The sequence below is a fragment of the Pyrus communis genome, chromosome 15 (assembly GCF_041283825.1).
Source record: "Pyrus communis isolate YQ-2024b chromosome 15, ASM4128382v1, whole genome shotgun sequence".
In the NCBI taxonomy this organism is placed as follows: Eukaryota; Viridiplantae; Streptophyta; class Magnoliopsida; order Rosales; family Rosaceae; genus Pyrus; species Pyrus communis.
The window spans coordinates 22,308,546-22,328,164 of NC_142579.1; the positions used below are offsets into that span (position 1 = coordinate 22,308,546).

Below are 19,619 nucleotides of genomic sequence, written 5' to 3' on the forward strand. Positions count from 1 at the left end.
GTGTTATTTCCTCATACATAATGCCTTTATTTATAGTAATGAGAAGGAGAAGAAATCCTGCATCCCCAAATAATACAAGTTCATATAGAAAAGAATAACTAGAATCAAATCTAATCTAGGATTTACACAATCACACTTAAACTAGGAAAGTTAACAACACTCCCCCTTGAGTGTGTAAATATTCAAGGTAGATTTAGCATCATGCAAAAGTTGAGGAAGTCGACTCATTGACATTGATTCTGGGAACAACGCTATTCTCGATAAGGTAGGAACTTGCATAAGGAAGTAAGTCTCACTAAAAAACCCTAAGGCTATGGCAAAAACCCAAGTAGGGACAAAATCCATAGTCTAAGGAAAAATGCTTCAGAAATGCAAAGTCAAAAGAAATGTCTATGGGACATCATTACAGATATGATCAACCCAAGATGGGTGCATCGTTAAAACCTAGTTAGGTAGCAAAAACCTAGTGGAAAAAATGCTCATTATCGTAGGAAAAAAGAGTACATTAAGATCAAGCAAGTATTCTTCACGATACTCCCCCTGAGTTTGACATAAATCCAAAAAGAAATAGTAATGTTACAACTCAGAAAGTTTACGCATACCAATTCCTTGAACAAGCTTCTGAAACGTCGCCTTAGGTAGTGATTTGGTGAAGAGGTCGGCCAGATTATCTTGTGAACGGATTTGCGTGACTTCAATTTTCTGATGCTATTATTGTTGATGTGATGTCTTGGTGTTGTCTCATTTGATGTAACCCTTCTTGAGTTGTTCGATGTATGCTGCATTATCTTTATAGATCATCATCAGGACATCCACAACGAGGTAAAGATGCAGGAGCTTCGAATATGGCCTACAACTACTCTCAACCAAAAGCATTCCTGAGTTGCTTCATGTAAAGCGAGAATTTCAACTTGGTTAGACGAAATGGCAACTAAGGTCTGTTTAGTTGACCTCCAAGAGATTGCGGTGCCTTCAACGGTAAAGACATAACCTATTTAACAATGCTCTTTGTGTGGATCAGATAAGTATCATGCGTCAGCATAACCAACAAGGCAAGAATCGACTCGAGAAGTAGGGGGTGCAGCATCACTCGATGATCCATAGGGATAGAACAAGTCCAAATCCGTAGGACCCTTAAGGTAACGGAAAATGTCTTTAACACTAGTACAGTGTCTGCGTGTTGGTGCATTACTGTATCTTGCCAAAAGATTAACAGCAAATGAGATGTTGAGTCTAATGCATTGAGCTAAGTACAATAAAGTGCCTATCGCACTTAGATAAGGAACTTCAGGCTCCAAAATCTCTTCATTATCCTCCTTGGGACATAATGAATCTCGTTTTTCATTTAGCGATCAAACGACCATAAAAGTACTTGAAGGCTTCGCTTTGTCCTTATTAAAGCGACTCAACACCTTCTGGGTGTAGTTCGATTGATATACTAAGATTCCATCCGAACAGTGCTCTATCTCGAAATCGAGACAATATCGAGTCTTTCCTAGATCTTTGACCTCAAATTCTAACTTCAGGTGCGCAGCAATTCTCATGAGCTCTTCAGAAGTTCTGATAAGGTTTATGTCATCGACATATACTACAACTGTAAGAACCCGTCCCGATGTTTTATTTTCGGGTTTTTGGAACGAGGGTACGTTCGTAAATGTTCACCTTTTGTTTAAAGTATTATTTTAGGGCCTTAATAGGTATGCCTAAGGGGGCCCACCTTTGGATGTTGTCCCCCGGCCTACTCATCTTTCTCCCATTTTCTCTCTCACACTCAGACCTACCTCCTATAACCCGTACTCTCTCTCTCCCCGAAACTCTCTTTGCAACTCTCATCTTCCCTCCTCGAGAGACAACACGCACACACACATAGACAATCACCACCCCCCACATTCACCATTTGGATCCTTGAGCTCCACGGATCATAAAGCAAAGGAAAAGCACTCAACCCTTCCCGTATCACGTGCATCGGGGCTGCACCACTGTGCAGTCTCCTCTCCAGTGAACACTCAGCCTAGGTGAGTCCATAAACCTCTTGGGTTACGTTTTGGGGTTGGAATGAAGTAGTATGTTGAATAACTGTTTTATTATTATATATATCGACTTGGTCCACTCATGTTTGTTTTGCGCCCCCTCATGACTTACAATCGAGGTGTATAATCTCAGTGTCAAGGCACTCCGCATTAGCATCTTCAAGTCCTCTCGGTGTATGACCTACTCCTTTGTTCATTAAATGTTATATTATTCCTTTTAGTGTTCTAATTAGTTGTATGCTTTGAACATGTTCCTCATTTGCATAATCATTGTAATTTAATTCATAACTATTATTTGTATTTCTTGTTCACATGCATTCTAATATGGTTCGTCACCTTTGAGTGTCGGCCAGCACGTGCCTACCTTGGTGTTTAAGAGAATATCAGGGTTAAGCGTGTCAGCAACTACCGCAAAACTAGAATGTGACTTCTTAATGAACATATAAGGGCATAGTTTCTTGTTCACACATCCCTGACTAGTCAAATACTCACTCAGACTGTTATACCACATTCTTCTGGATTGCTTCAAACCGTAGAGTGAACGCCTCAGCCGAATTGAGAGTGTGTTCTAGGGTTTAGAAATATATGATCCAGTCAATATAAGTCATTCGGGAACTTTCATATAAATTTTCATATTAAGATCTCCATAGAGAAAAGTAATCACATCCATAACGGGTGAATAAGTTTCGTCATAGTCAATCCCGGGCGTTGCGAGAAGCCTTGCACAACAAAACAAGCTTTGTTGCGCACAATTTCGTTCTTCTCATTACGCTTCCAAATGAAAACCATTTGTAGCCAATAGGTTTCACATGTGGAGGAGTTGAAGCTACATGTCCAAACACCTGACATTTCCCAAGCGAATCAAGTTCGACTTGGATTGTTTTTTTCCAATTTGACCAAGTGGTTCTACGTTGACATTCATTAACAAAACGGGGTTCAATGTCATCGCTCAACATGATCTCAGTAACTACTACATATGTTAATGCATCGTTGATGATCATCTCATTTCTACACCATACATCTTCTAAGCTAGCATAATAGAACAAAATCTCATGATTCTCGGGATGAGGATTCGTCTCTTCAAAGACGCTTCCATAATCCAGAATTTCTTCATGAGTTGGATTAATGAGTAAGCGACTGTCGAATTCACGGTAGGCTCTTTAAAAGCCTGTGTCATGGGTTTCCTTTTCCAAAGGTGTGAATCTTTTGAACACAGAGGTCTGCCACGCTTTTGTGTAAGGGCAGATGATTGGCTAGCCCCTAATGTACGTAGATTACCAAAGTTGGCATCCCGAGCCTCCAAGAGGGAAGTCTATCGTACATTTGGTACATCTATCTTTGCAGGCACATTCACAACTGGAATATGTGATCTTGTCACTCGCGCTAAATCGATGAAAGCATCTAGCATGCTCTAAGCTATGCTATGGAGATCAATATCCGACATAGATTCCCATCCTTCGCTGAGACCCCTTTTTTGTACGTAAGGGCGGCGAAATCGGCACATAGACCACATAACCAAAAATGTGTAGATGTGATATGTCGGGTTCATATTCGATAACCAACTAAATGGCATTATATGGTTGGGTCGCAACAGGCCTCAGGCGGACCAACATGGTTGCGTGTAATATTGCATGGCCCCAAGCAGCGATCAGGAGCTTAGTACGTATGACCAACAATCGAGTAATCATTTGTAAGCGCTTAATGAATGCCTCTGCCAGGCCGTTCTGGGTGTGAATACGAGGTACTGGATGTTCAACTTCAACCCTAACCGACTTGTAATAGTTATCAAAAGTTTTAGATGTGAATTCTTCAGCATTATCCAATCGAATAATTAGGGTGATGAGCCTTAAGCTTGAGAACCTGATCCAACAGTTTGGAGAATGCAGCGTTCCTTATGAACAACAAGCACACATGTGGAAGTATCAACCAAAACCATAAAATATCCAAATGCTCCGCATGGAGGCTGAATCGGTCCATAAATGTCCCCCTAAATCTGTTGTAGAAAAATAGGAGGATTCGAATGAATCTTGTCATAAAAAGGCTTAGTAATAAGTTTTCCCATAGAACATGTTTGACATGCGATTCCTTGAATCAAACCTAAACTTCGGGTTAGTGGATGCATGTGTGATGATTTGAGAATATAGCGCATCGCTATTAGTCAAGGATGTCCTAAACGATCATGCTGAAGTGTAATTTCATGCGCAGTCCCAGAGGTAGGGCCAACCACATAGTGGCTTTCTATGGGGCGTATGGTCGTATTATACAGGCCACTTGGGATACGCTTCATCTTTTCTAGAATACGCTTTTGGCCATATTCGTAGGAATTTATGCACAAAAATTCAACTCCATTTTCTACGTGGGTTTCAGCGTGGTAATTGTTATTTCTAATGTCCTTAAGGCTCAACAACGTTCTTCTGGAATGCAGAGAATATAGTGCCTCATCACTGGTCAAAATTGTACCATTAGACAACATTATATGTGCTTTACCGTATTCTTCGATCAGGTTGGATGGGCCTGAGAGGGTTATTAGAGATACATTCTTAGGTACGAAGTTAGTGACATAGATGTGTTCACACAAAATGGTGTGTGTGGTTGCACTATCTACCAGACAACTAACTTCCCCACTAGTCATATCTAGAATGAAAATTAATTTGAATTGGTTACATGCATAAAAGTTCTTAAAACAAATATCCATTCAAAATAATTTAAGTATCAAGGACAAAAATTAATTAAAACTTAATATCCAAAAAAACAAATCACCAACAAATAATCCAAATATAATTGTTCAAAATTAACCAAAAAACATAAAGGGGGTTCGACCACTACTATGGAATATATTCGACCCCATGGTCTTATTTCAACTTAAAAAAAATGGTTTATGTCTAAGATTCTAATCTTCCATAGATGTCGTATCCTCTTAAAAGTCAGAAACCTTCATTTTGGTACTCTTCAGTTCGTCCACTTACACAAAATTGGATTCAAACTTCTTACGATGAGAATGATATTTAGCTACAACCTTCTAGAGAGCTCGACAAACACGAGATCGATGGTCCCTTAAACCACAGCGATAGCACATATCTGCATTCATGGTTTCAGGTGCTTTACCCTTATTCTTAAAGTTTAGGGCCTTAGGAGCAAGGTTTGGGGCCTTCGGGGCTTTATTTCCTCCCTTAGATGGGCCTTGACTCTGTTAACCTTGACAAGGTGGCTTTTAGCCGCCCATAGCATGCCTCTTTGGCATTTCGGGCGTTGGTTTGTGCTTTAATGTGATTCAAGCACAGCAGTCACCCCAATAAGTCGAGCTTGATAATTCTTCATCAACAGCTGATTCTGCTTTTCAATGAAAAGTAAAACAAAGATCAAATCCGAGAACTTAGTGAACTTCTGAGCTCTATATTGTTGTTGTAGGACAATATTAGTAACAGAGAAGGTTGAATAAGTCTTCTCTAGGAGATCCTCTTCGGTCAAAGTTTCATTACAAAACTTGAGAAGTGATCGGATTCGACAAACTTCATAATTATATTCATTCACAGACTTAAAGTCTTGGAAACGCAAATGATGTCAGTCATGTCTTGCTTCAGGTAAGAAGATGTCTTTTTGGTGATCAAATCGATCGGCCAAAGTGACCCATAATGCTTGTGGATCCTCCTCAGCAAGATACTCAATTTGCAGTGCATCATGAATATGCCTATGGATGAAGATCATAGCAGTGGCTTTCTCAGCTTCACCATCAAGGTTATCTGTCTCATCTTCAATGGCGAGATGCAAATTCTTTGCAATGAGGTAAAGCTTCACATCTTGGACCCACTTGAGGTAATTCCTTCTAGAGACCTCTAAAGCGGTGAAGTCGAGTTTGTTCAAATTCGAAATGTTCCTATCACAAAATAAAGGACAAGATGTGATTAGTACAATGGAGAAGAAAAAAAATCAAGCCATTCACATAAGAGTAGAACATTCAGGTTCTAATAGATATATATTAGTTAAAAATCGCATGAAAAAGCTTCGGGTTTTCATGGGTGATGCTTTTAAGGAAAAGTTTAGGTTATCAAACAAGGCATGTTTTTAGAAACTTCAGGTTTTGAAATAATTATGAACTTCAGGTTCATATGTTCCTGCAGATAAACACAAATATATACACAAAAATATGCAACAAGAAAACATGCAGGGGCCCAGAAATATGCAAACACAATTATAATTGAATTAATTATTTGGGCTTCGGGCCAAATTTAAATTGTGGGTGAAAAAATATAAAACCCAAATTGTCTAAAAATAATAAGCAATTGAAACTCGAGGCCCAAAAACATAGGCCAAAACCCCTGGTTGGGCTAAGAAAATTGGAACCGTGTGGCCTAGGCCCAAGAATGGGCTAGGATAGGCTTGGGGGTCAGGCCCAAATAACATAGTGGGCTGCAAAAGGAGCCGGGCCCAAAACAAAGGCCCAGACTGGGGGATGATCGTGTGTGAAGTAACATGGGGGAATACGGATACTCCAATGGAGCTGGGACCCAGTACGGTAGCAGGCCGCTGTAGATGAGCCTTAAAAAAAACTTTGTTTTTTTTTTCGCAGGCCAAACTAATATTTTGGGTTGCTGTAGGCGAGCCCAAAGAAGAAAAAGGAAGCAGGCCGAAAGATAAAGCCCAATAGGGCTCGAGTTGGGTCCAAAAACACCTCAGCTGTAACTGGGTGCATTCGCCAGGGAAGAAAGTCGACGTCATCATTTCAGGAGGCCATGCTTTGGGACAACGATGCTCGTGGTGAGTTCATGGGTCAATGGAGACCACAAATATGAACGGAGATTAAGAAATCTCAACGTTCTACAAAAACCCTAGAAATACAAATTGGAAAATTAGAAAAATTTCGACGATTAATCGATGTCGGGGACGAACTGCAGGTCATCGAAACACGATGACTTGTGGGTGAGGATTGGTTGTAGGCTAACCTACAACAGTGGAGAAGTTGTGGAAGGCGTCAGAGTTTCTAGGTTTCAAACCTGGAGCCTTTGGCTTCGGCTTAAGGACTCGTGGCTTGGCACGGCTCGGCCACCCAAGCTGCAGGCTTGGTCGAATGGTTCAAGGTCATGGGTTCGAAGAACCCAGGTTGCCTTTTCTGATTGCTTTTGCATTTTTTTTTTCTTTTCAATTCAATTTAATGCATATTATATAATTTAATGCATGAGCAGTTATTTGATGCAATTCATGGTAATATCAAATTCACATAATTCAACAATTATGAATATAATCCTACACAATTTATGTAGAATCTAAAATTCGAAAAATGTAAAGTTGGGTCATGCATTATGGTGAATGTTCATGCTATCAGGGCTACAAAAATATTGAGATAAATACTGTTGCTTTGGAAGAACCTGATTGTGTGATGATATGGATGAACTGGTTTGATGCAGAAAATATCTTTGTCAGATTCCTAAGCGCAGTGGTAGGAGCATGCTGATAACATGTTGTAGTTTATTTTATCTAACTAAGGGGAAGGGGCCGGCGGCAAGAGGAGAGATGTGTTTGTAGGATCATAGGGGAATGTTTGTGTTATTCCCTCCTACGTAGTGCCTTTATTTATAGTAATAAGAGGGAGAAGAAATCCTTCATCCCCAAGGAATACAAGTTCATATAGAAAAGAATAACTAGAATCAAATCTAATCTAGGATTTACACAATCACACTTAAACTAGAAAAGTTTACAACAATACCACACTTTTTTAAAAAAAGACAATTAATAGTAATCAGGTATCAAATTCATTGTCCAATAAAATTAAAAATAAAAGGTATAAATGTATGCAATCCATGAGTAGTCACTTTTTTCTCCCAACTTATTGAAAACTCCCTTAACCTCTCCATTTTCATGCCTTTGATTTGTTTCCTCCGAGTAAAACTCAAAGCCCTAAAGTGAATTGAGATCCCCTCCAGAGCTGATGAACCCAAAGATCTAGATCATTCAGTTTATACCATACGGCCCCATTAGCCTATTCAACTGGCTCACCTTACACAAATTAAGAGTTTAGATTTATCTCTCTCCCTTTTTTTAAACGGTTTGAATTTCTAGATCCGTAAGCTCCAGACTGCAAGATCCAGTGATGATCTAAATTCCCCTAAACCAAGCCTCAAACCTCCTCATTTCCCAAATATGAAACCCAATCACCATGATCAAAATCTCTTAAAAAAACCTTTTCTTAAACTCAAGCCTACCAACACTCTGGAAGCTCATGTGTTTTTCATTTACTAAACTTATACGCTTTAGTTTCCACACCTCAAGTTCTCATGTCAAGCCTTCTTTTTTTTCAAAATCAATCCATCACCATCAATTATTTTGAAAACCGTTGAAAGCGCTACATGAGGATAAATGCGAATTGCTACAAGAACAACAAAATATCTCCTATGACTCTTTTTTCCTTCAAAATGCTTTGGCCTTGTTCTTGATGTGTTTCACCGTTCAACTATAGAATATATGTGTTTCATTGCACATTACTAACACAAAATTAAACCACCAATAAATTAAAATGTGTTAGTCTTTAGACCTAAACTACCAATTACTTAGTTTGGTTTTGTTTGATTTCTCTACTCATTTTAATTTAAACCGATTCAAATCACATCAGTTCTCACACAACTTAAGAAAGAAACCAGTCTAAACTAAACCTGGCATTTGTGTCATATTTTCCATGTTGTGTCATTTTGTGTCATATCTGATATCTTAACAGGTAGTGTCGTGTAACACTTGTTAAAATAAACGGGTAATATGACCCGACCAAAACTCGACCCATTAATATTACTTCAAAACATAATACTATATGTATACCACATTGTCACATAAATCTTACTTCAAAACATAAAAACACATTTGTCTTTCAAGTATCACATAAATATTAATTAACGTAGAAGTGTGAACATATTAAAAAATATATATACAGAAACACTCATTTTTTTTTTTTTCATATTTTCTTTTTTGAAAACATGATCTTTTCATGGATGCAAGAAGATGAATGGTTCAAATCATTGATATTATATTCAAAGTTTTACATTAGTGAAAATATTGCTCAAAGTTTATAAAGTCTCTTGAAACTATATAAAATCGACTCATATTTCAGTTAACCATAAATATTGGAACGTGATATTAACAACCGTTCATTTTCCTACATCCGCTAAAAGATAATGTTTCAAAAAAGAAAATCTGAAAAAAAAAAAAAAAAAAAAAGAAAAAAAAAACAAAACAAAACAAAACAAAGAAAGAAATTCGGTGAGAATAATAAAGCATAAACGACAATCGATATTGATTACAGTGTCGAATTTTAGAGTTGACCCTTTTACGAAAGTTGTAAAGCTTGTAATTACGAGTGATTGTATGTTTTTATTTACATTTTTCACACTTCTACATTAATTATTATTAATTTTGCACTCAAATTAAAATAGTTTTCATGCGGGTTTGGAGGGTTTTAACAATCTAAACGACGATATAACCATGGCGTGGAGGATTCAATCACGAGGGTTTATATATTCTTTCATATTTTTAACACTTATACATTAATTATTATGAATTTGTATTTATTTTGAACTCCCCTTAAAATACTATTCACAAGGGTTTGGAGGGTTTTAAAAATTCAAAAGACGATGTACCCATCTCAAAGCATAGAGGATGCAATCACGAGCTTTTAAATTTTTTTTTCACATTTTTCGCACTTACAAATTAATTATTATAATTTTTATTGTGTTTGGTATTTTTAAATTACTTTGATGCTTTAATTTAATAATGTGTTTTATAATGTTTTAATCTCACTTTTAAGATGATATAATATTTATGAGTATGACTATATAAGAGAGTAAAAAATTTGTAGGTTTGTTGACTATAAAATTGAAAGTCTATCTTTTTGCCTATACTAACACTACACTAGTTGATTTGAACTTTAGACAACATATCAAGTAAAAATTATCCCAGTAATGATGATAAGAAACTCTCATAATGCAAATAAATAAAACAATTTTTTTAATTTATTTTGAATATCTATACAATAATACATATTTAATATACACACACTATGACTATTGTATTTTATAATAAGTTTTATTAGTAGTTTTTCTTTAAAATCATCAAAATAGTTTTTTCTTAATGGGTTACTCACAGTTTACCCATATGCAGTGGTGGATCTAGAAAATAATATTAGGGGGGTTAGTAAGAATAGCGCGCTGCAAGCGCAAATTTTTTTTTACCATAAATAGCATGCATATCACCATTTCATCGAGTCTTGGTAAGTCTGAAGTCATTTGGAAATGCATACTACACACCTTTTAATGCTTCATTTGCGAGGGTAACTAACATGTTCCAAGGCTACTCTCATATGAATGTTTAACAAAGAAACACCCTTATCTTGAAAGCACTAACAATGTCTGATATCATTGCCTTCCATTAATATGTTTGTCCAAGAATGATGATGCTTTGTTATTCACTGAGATCACCATTTCATTTACCTTTTTACAAACATTTTATCAAACAGTTGGAAGGCATATATGAAGCCAACTCTAATTTTCAAAAAGGCAGCACCCAAGGTATCCATGAACATTCACCGAAGTTTAGAGGGTCAGCACCAAGGTATCCATGGACGTTCATCGAAGTTCGGGGAGGTCAACTAACCCCCCCTGTCCCTCAATGCATCTGCCACTCTCTGCATGTAAACTCATTATTAATGAATACTTAACGAGCGACTCAATAACAACCCGATTAGTTACAATGTTAATCTTAAAGCCTGTTAATTTCGTATCGTGTAAGAAATTACTAAGTTTAGTCCAAACCATACCACATCCACCCCACCTAGAAACAGTAAGTTAGGGAGTAAACAATACAACATTATGAACTAGTATATACGACACTGGAAATAGCTATACGACACCATTTCCCTAGCCAAAAAAATGTCTCCACCATCAACAAAAAAATATCTTAACGAGCAGACCAAATAGAAGCTAACACTCGCGCGCCACGCTTCCTCCACCTTATCCATCTTCCATTTTCCCAAAACCCTGCACAAACACCTTCAAAAACCCTCCATCCATGGCGGACCTAATCTCTTAACCCTCATCACCCCCTTATCATCCTCCTAAGAAAAAAAACACACCTCACTCATGGAGCTCTCTTCTTCTTTCACACAAGTCTCCAACCTATCCGCTTACCATAACTACTCCTTCACCTCCTCCTTCTCGCAGTTCCCAACCCAAATCCGCCTCAAAACCCCCAAGTTCCCAAACCGAAGATCGCAAAATCTCCACGTCGTCGCCGTCGCCGTCGACCCACAACAGGAACTCCCCCAAAACAGCCCCCAGCGGCTCCTCAAAGAGCTCTCAGAGCGCAAAAGGGCGACTTCTCCAAAGAAGAAGGTGCCGCCGAAGCGGTTCATACTCCGGCCGCCGTTGGACGACAAGAGATTAGCGCAGAGGTTTCTGAACAGCCCACAATTGTCGCTAAAGTCGTTCCCTTTACTCAGTTCCTGCTTGCCCTCTTCGCGGCTCAACAATGCCGACAAGGCGTGGATAGAGGAGTACTTGCTGGAGGCCAAGCAAGCTCTTGGGTACCCGCTGGAGCCTTCGGATAGGTTCGAGGACGACAACCCAGCAAAGCAATTCGACACTTTGCTGTACATGGCGTTTCAGCATCCCTCCTGTGAGAGGACCAATGCCCGGCACGTCCGGTCCGCGCATTCGAGGCTGTGGTTTTTGGGGCAGTATGTGCTGGAATTGGGTTTGGCTGAGTTTTTCCTGCAGAGGTATCCAAGGGAGTCGCCGGGTCCAATGAGGGAGAGGGTGTTTGGGTTGATTGGGAAGAGGAACTTGCCCAGGTGGATTAGAGCTGCTAGCTTGCAGAATCTGGTGTTTCCTTTTGATGATATGGATAAGTTGCAGAGGAAGGACCGAGAGCCACCTGTGAAGTAAGTTCAATGATCTTTTTTTCTTGGATACTTGAAATCAATGGTAGTTAGTTGAATATAACTCGTATCTGAAGTTCAGAAATTTAGGTGGATTTCAAACAATGGAAGGAGATAATTGCAGTAATCTTCTCATGAAATGGGAGTTTGTATCACTAGATATTGCCATGAATTCTCTTAACTATTGAGACGATCTATGAGATGGTTTAAACTGGGATTTATACTAAATTAAAGAAGCAATACCACATTGGCAAAACAATACAAGTAGCTAAACTAGAAGTAAGCCTGATCCAACTCAGAGAAGATTTCAAAAGTACCATACGAGCAAACTTGGTGAAGACTTCAATACTGATGAATGGACCTTTGTTAAAGGCTACTGATTATGCATGCCTATGATAAGAATTCTTCATTTCTTGGTACCCTGATGCATATGTGGGGATTAGGTTATATTGACTAACCTCTGTGTTGATGATAGATCATATCGCATTTATAATTTTATATCATGAAGGGATAGAATGGAGATGTAGCGTTTGAGGCTGGCTTGTATGGAAGCAAAGTTCTGTGCTTTTGGCCTTTCTCTATTACCTAAGTATATAGCTAATGCTGAAAATCAATTTTCGGATTAAGAATGGAAGTTGAAGACATGATAAGTGTGTGGCCCTTTCCTAGCCTCAACTTAGGGTGTATCTACATATTAAGTACTAGTTTTTAGCTGATTTTAGTGACGAATTACATTCCTTATTTATATAAATATAAATATATTTATACACATACACGGACACACTATATGTTTATATGTATATGTATCTCATAGTGATTGCAAGTTATCTCTTGCTGTTCTTGTAGATCTCACCTTGCAGAACCAGACCATAGTTTCTTTGGCAGTACATAAATAATTTCTATTTACTTTTTATCATATAATTGTCTAGATTCTTCTGTGCATTGAAAACTCATAGTTGATGAGAAAATGCATTTGAGCTTCAAATTTATTGTGTATTTTGGGCAGGTCTGTATTCTGGGCTTTGTTTGGGGCAATATATTTGTGTTTTGGTATGCCAGAAGTATATCGTGTTCTTTTCGAAGTATTTGGAATGGACCCAGAAGATGAGACCTGCCAGCCAAAACTACGGAGACAACTTGAAGATGTAGATTATGTTTCTGTAGAATTTGAAGGCAACAAACTCAGCTGGCAGGATGTTGCGGCTTACAGGGCAAGTTTTTTTTTGTGCATTGTTTCTGTTGTTTATGCATACTAACAAAAATAAACGCTCCAAAAGTTGCTCTGGGATCTTTAGAAGATCAAAGAGTTTTATTAAAAGAATATCAGTTTATATGTACGCAGTTGGCAAAACCATGATGGGTACTGAATATAAAGACTAAATAATTTAAGGGTCGTCAAACGGCACTAGGTTCAACCTGACTCTTGAGGCTTGTTTTGAACATATGTTAAATCCCTGTTAATCTTCTAATGTTGGGATTTATGTTGCATCTTTTTGGATAAATTATTCATGTTATATATTAGAATGACTATATAAATTTTCACATACAATTTGGTTGCCATATTTTACGGAAATAGTTTTGATTTTGTATCTTCTCAAGTAAGTTCCTGCAAATAATGTGTTTTCCCCTCTACAGCCCCCAGAAGATGCGCTTTTTGCACATCCAAGGCTCTTCAGGGCTTGTGTTCCACCAGGTATGCATCGGTTCAGGGGAAATGTATGGGATTATGAGAGCCGACCTAAAGTCATGCGGGCATTGGGATATCCCTTAGCATTGACTGATAGAATTCCAGACATTACTGCAGCTAGGAACATCGAACTTGGACTTGGGCTACAGGTGTTTCCCTCACTGTCCTCCATCTCTATATGTGCATTTGCGTGTAGTATGCAATTTTATTTAAACTAATCGTAATATAACATGGTGAGTAATCTGAAAAAAAGTTAAAAATAAAATAAGAGAAGACAAAGGCAACATGCCAAAATGATCTGTTACCATATCTATATGTGTCACCAGATGTCTAACTAGTATTTTCTCTGTCACACTCAAAGTTTACTAGGGCGGATTATCCTATTCCAAGATTTTAGATCCACCAAATCTGGATAGGTTATGTCCGTTCTGTCACTCTATTCGATGTACTTACTCTTATTTGTTAATGTTTATAGTCTGTATAGGCCCCGCATCTTGATGTATTGTTTACTTTCTTATTTGCGTACAGCTTTCTTTCTTGCATCCATCGAAGCACAAATTTGAGCATCCTCGATTTTGTTACGAGCGTTTAGAATATGTTGGCCAAAAGATCCAGGTAATAAGTTACACTGTGTAAATGCAAATTTATTTGTCCTACATTGTGTAGGAGACCCCATATATCTCTTTCCCCATACTAAATATATATGTTGAATTTGGGTGGTTGTGTGTTTATATCTTGTCTAGGACCTTGTGATGGCAGAAAGGTTGCTGATGAAACATTTAGATGCTCCTGGAAAGTGGTTAGCAGAGAGACATCGCCGTGTTCTCATGAACAAATTCTGCGGGAGATATTTGAGAGAGAAGCGTCTCCACCAGTTTATCATCTTCTCCGACCAAGTTCAGGATGCATATGAGCACAACCGAAGATTAAGAAATCCAGCCACAACCGCTGTTCAACAAGCCATTCATGGTCTCGCATACACAATATACGGGAAGCCAGATGTAAGACGCCTCATGTTTGAGGTTTTCGATTTTGAGCAAACCCAACCTAAAGCTGTGACTGTGTGAAGATGAAGGATTCATATTCAAATCTTTATGCATGCCAGAAAGCGTTCTTTTTCCGCTCGCTCAACCTTTTCATTTTTCTATTCTAAATAGGAAATACTTGCATGGAACCATATGTGGTTGTGATATCTAACGACACTAATGTAATATAAAGATGTAATAGTTTTAACTAAATTAGTTTTATCATTTATTTTCACTCTCATATGTGACTAGAGCACAATTTTGCAAGTGGCGCCCAATGTAATGTTGCAGCCTAAGTTTTAGCCGTTCTTTCCGGAGTCCGTCTCTTTATTTCTTAATTCTTTTGCTCTTAACAATCGAAAATGAGATGAGATTCGTTATATTGGTTAAGAGCGTTCACTTTGTGCATAATCTTGTTCAATTTTCTTATCTCTTTTATGGCTTGTATAAAAGAAGGAATTTTTAGAAATTTAAAAATTCCATTGTGAAATTTAGGATTTTCACATGAGAGAGAATTATTGAGAAAAATTATCTCAATTTTCACTTTCATTCTTGTAGTTTTTTCTTGAAATTTTGCCCTTTTAATTTTGTTATGTTTTTACATCAGTCTAATTCATTAGTTTTCCGTTGTTATTTGTCACATTTCTCATTTTCTGTTGCTGTTGGAGACTATAGCATGGATAGCCAAAAAAGTCTACTCCCACCCAACCATGAATATCATTAACAAAAAATGCGTTGTTTGATTACAATCACTAGAGAACAAAGTGAAAAAATAAATGGTTCGTTTAGGAAGTGTTTTTGAGGAATAAAATTGCTTTTAAATAAAATGATTTTAAATTAATTCATGGTAAAATTCAAGTTAATTATGGAATCCTGTAATAAGCACATAATTGGTGTTTCATGCAAAAAGTACTTCAAGGGTGTGTTTGTTGCACCGGATTGTTTCGGACTGGACTAGCTGCATGGACTAAGCTGGACTAACTTAGTAAAGCGTTTGATGCAGTGTCGGACTCAGAAGCAGGATAATGAAAATAGTACTGTTCATCAGATTTGTGTTTGCTTAGACTAGGACTACATTATTGTTTTATTTTAATAGCTCAAAAACCCGTGCCCAACGCCTTTGCCATTGTGTAATAGAGTAATGCTACAAATATCATGATATGGGTTAATTGGAACATATTTTTGCCATGTATATTATGAATCTTCAAAAAAGAGGACAATTGTTTTGTTTTTAGTACCTGCTAATATAAATGAAAAGATAAATACATATCCTAATTCAAATGAAATTAGGCTTGGTGTATAAAACGATTTTACCACTTATAGTTTGACAAGGAGACTATTTTGCTTTTTAACACGGATTCTAGTAGCAGAAAACAAGTCTTCCAAGTTTAAACAAGAAAACAAGAAACAAATCAAGAAAACAAGAAACAAATCAAGAAGATAGTCCTGAAATTTTCTTCCCATGGAATTGAAAGAAACTGCACCGATTGGCGAAAATGAGCCCGAGATCGTGCTTCTTGATAACCCATTTGAAAGGTTGCTAAAAGTGTCTGAGAGTAACTTGCTTAGAGGTACAAAAAGGAAAGCAAATAATATGGTCCCGAGGGTAACTACTTCTTGGACTAAATCTGGAGAGAAAGAAGATCTCCATAATTTAGAAAATACCAGTTAACTATAGTATAGCATTCCAAAGTAGATCTCCATAATTTACAAAATCATAGTTAATATTAGCCAAAATACTTTATCGTGCAAAGCTAAGTTAGAAGCCATAACATTAGATTTTACGATTAATAAAATACATCCATGTCAAAAGGCACCACATAATATACTCATCCACTTGCTTTGTCGCTTAAAAGTATTTGGACGAACACTTTGTTGAGTTCCGAATTGATTGCCCTAAAAACTCCCACATTTTGTGGTTTTTCCAAAATAAGAGTCAATGCATCAATTTGATCCATATGAGAAAGACCCATTGCTCCAAGTTCGTTAGCTATGTCACTATGATCTGCAGTACCTTGAACTATAGCTTCAGTTACCATTTGCATCCTTTTCCCACTTTCAACATAAAATTCTTTCAGTCCACTGATAATTGCCTCGGTTCCATCACTTGAACTTCCCATAGCTCTTTTCCTCTTCCTTTGGCTATTTTCAGATGGGGTGCATTGTTGGCTTTGTTGGTTCACTGAAGAAACAACATTTTCACCTCCAATATCACTTGCACCAACCTGCTCATGATTTTGTTCCTCCATCATTTCAGCAGGGGTTTCGGCTACATTACCCGTAGCCCGATCTTTTCCAAATATATATGCAAATCTATCATACAGTGGAAAATGTTTGCTTCTCCATCCATCGGCTTCTTTATTTTTCTAAGATTATATCAACATAGCAAAACTAAAATTTAGCATGCGTAACAAATATAGCAACAAGAATATAACTACTGTATAAATAAAATAGGATATGAACCTACACATAAGTTTGCCATGAGTCATCACTATCAACTTCAACGCACTTTTTGACATCATTCCATGCAAATCCACTTGTGTTTATCATGCCAAGGTCCAAACTATATGTATTTTTTTCCATTTCTTCAACTTTGACTCAATATGTGGAGTTGCCTTTATATTTGAATTAGGACATAAAACATTGACAGCTTTCGCTATTTCAGTCAAAGTACCTTGTTTGAAAGCTCTTGTGTCACACCGTTGCTTCCAAGCAACAAAATCCTCAAGAATAGATAGTAATACTTCTTCCTCAAATGCTTCCCATTTACACCTTCTTCCTTTTGGCTCTTAAGCAGCATTCAAATTATTGTCGTTATCCATACCTAAACAAAAAATATTTGAATGTACTAAAGTACAGTACAAAGAATCAATTTGCATAACATCCAAATAATTTGCATACCATCCAATCAATAAATCGAATGACATTCACTGATGAGCAATCTAATCATTTTGCTAATATCCAACATATGCATGATAAAAAGGAAAACTAAAATAAAATGTTATCATTAACACATATAGCTAGTTCGGTTGCTGGTTTCTAATTGCTCTCCATTCATTCTACATTTCCTGAGCCATGGCATTCCTCTTTGCAGTCCACTGGTCAGATATTTCAACACTACCAACATATTCACCTTCTTCTGTATTTTGTCCATCTTCTATTATTGGCAAATTCTCCATTAGATCTACAGACATCTCTTGCTTAATAAGATTGTGTAGTAAGCAACAAGCGGTAATTATTCGACCTTGTGTCCTTATCGAATAGAAAGATGGACTCCTTAGTATCGCCCACCTTCCTTTTAGCAAGCCAAAACAGCGTTCAATTACATTCTTTGCCTTAGAATGCTTCATGTTAAAATATTCTTCCTTATTAGAAGGTGTTCGTCCCTCCCATTCAGATAAATGATAAGGTATTCCTCTATAGGGTGCAAGGAATCCTTCACCATTTTTATAACCACCATTTACAAGGTAATAATAACCTAATACAAAAAAGAAGACCTTATTAGTGTTTTGTAGTTCACAAACAAAACTAGACCTAACTTACAAAGTTGAGACTAACTAATAGTCTTACCCACTGGTACCTTTAAACCATTAGGCCTAGTAATTGCATCATGTAGCACTGTAGAGTCTGATGCGGAACCCTCCCACCCCGAAAACACATATATGAACTGCATATCTCCTGAACACACACCTAACACATTAGTTGCGACTCGACCCTTTTTTGTTCGGTATCTTGGTTTGTCAATTTCAAGTACATGCACATCAATGTGTGTTCCATCTAATGCTCCCAAGCAATTCTAAACAAAAAAAATAAGCTTTTGTTAATTTATACAAAGGGAATGAAGAGTTAAAGCTTAGGGAAAATGAAAAAAAAAAAATTATCATCATACCTTAAAATCTACCGCCAAAACTACGATTCTTAGTATAATGTGATAGTATTTGTAAAGTTATACACACCTGTTCCTCTACAGACACCAAACCATCCATTTTTACCCTCCCATCTTGACGAAGTAAGTCACATAATATGGCAAAAGTCCTTCTATACATTCTCAATTCGTTGACACATTCAACATCAGTATTACCTATTATACCATTCAGATAACACAAAGTAATCTCTCATCTAATAAGTGAACGGTTAGTCAAAGTGCGTCATTCAACATGTCTCTATTTGGCCCTTAGCATCAGCAACAAAAGAAGCGTACAAATGAAAATTGACTCTAAATAAGATATCTCTAACAATAGGATCAATAAAAGCTTCCTTCGATCCATATCTATCCAAACAAAAAAAAAAGAAAAAAATAATAATGACATTATATATGTAATATTTACTATTATTAAGGGTGATGAAAATGAAGTGATTATGATATGAAATGAACTAGATCAAAAGAAACGGTATGCAAAGAATTCTGAAACAACTAACTGCATCAATACCCCTTTGAAGATATTGTCATCTAATTAAACATGTAGGACACTGGAATTTTCTCCATTTACCACCTAATTAAAGAAATGTATTTTTAAAGTTAAATTCATACGATCAAATATCAAACAGCCATGAAGTTTTACAAAATGGTGGGTCCTTTTTTATATTTCATGCTAGATAATGATGCAGATATGTTTGCAAGAGTAGACACGCATATTTCGTGTAAAATGGTTTCAATCACCACAACCCACGTATAACTATTTCATCACATTCGCATTGCTGATCCATACCTTCAGTACAAATCTGCAGGAAGACTGTGGCTATTTCTTTTGCCCAACACTGCAGCCCAAGAAGAGCCTGAAATAGAACTTAACCATTTACTTAAATACACAACAGAACCAACAACGAACCACTATATGTTTCAACCAAACAAGTGAAGTTGCATTTATCAATATGATAAAAATGACCATGAAGATACAAATGGATTGAGATGCAAAATGAGATATTTCCAGACTACCCTTCTATAAGGGAAAAAATCATCAATG

The 19,619-nt window shown here is 37.1% G+C and overlaps 1 protein-coding gene and 1 pseudogene across 1 annotated transcript; one reads left to right on the forward strand and one right to left on the reverse strand.

Moving 5' to 3' along the window:
• Positions 1–10,915: 10,915 nt before the first annotated feature.
• On the forward strand, positions 10,916–14,968 carry LOC137736894 (Ribonuclease III family protein). The gene is made up of 5 exons (XM_088686297.1): positions 10,916–11,946; positions 12,950–13,154; positions 13,579–13,779; positions 14,159–14,245; positions 14,374–14,968. The coding sequence occupies exons 1-5, from the start codon at positions 11,147–11,149 to the stop codon at positions 14,695–14,697; spliced, it is 1,617 nt and encodes a 538-aa protein (XP_088542423.1). The 5' UTR covers positions 10,916–11,146; the 3' UTR covers positions 14,698–14,968.
• A 1,516-nt stretch (positions 14,969–16,484) lies between these two features.
• On the reverse strand, positions 16,485–17,605 carry LOC137734690 (uncharacterized; annotated as a pseudogene).
• Positions 17,606–19,619: the final 2,014 nt, after the last annotated feature.

Bases quoted from the DNA above. Each gene is read 5' to 3' on its own strand.
- LOC137736894 (XM_088686297.1), top strand. From the start codon at position 11,147: ATGGAGCTCTCTTCTTCTTTCACACAAGTCTCCAACCTATCCGCTTAC. The intron at 11,947-12,949 runs GTAAGTTCAATG...TATTTTGGGCAG, and splicing joins GACCGAGAGCCACCTGTGAA to GTCTGTATTCTGGGCTTTGT. The intron at 14,246-14,373 runs GTAATAAGTTAC...TATCTTGTCTAG, and splicing joins ATGTTGGCCAAAAGATCCAG to GACCTTGTGATGGCAGAAAG.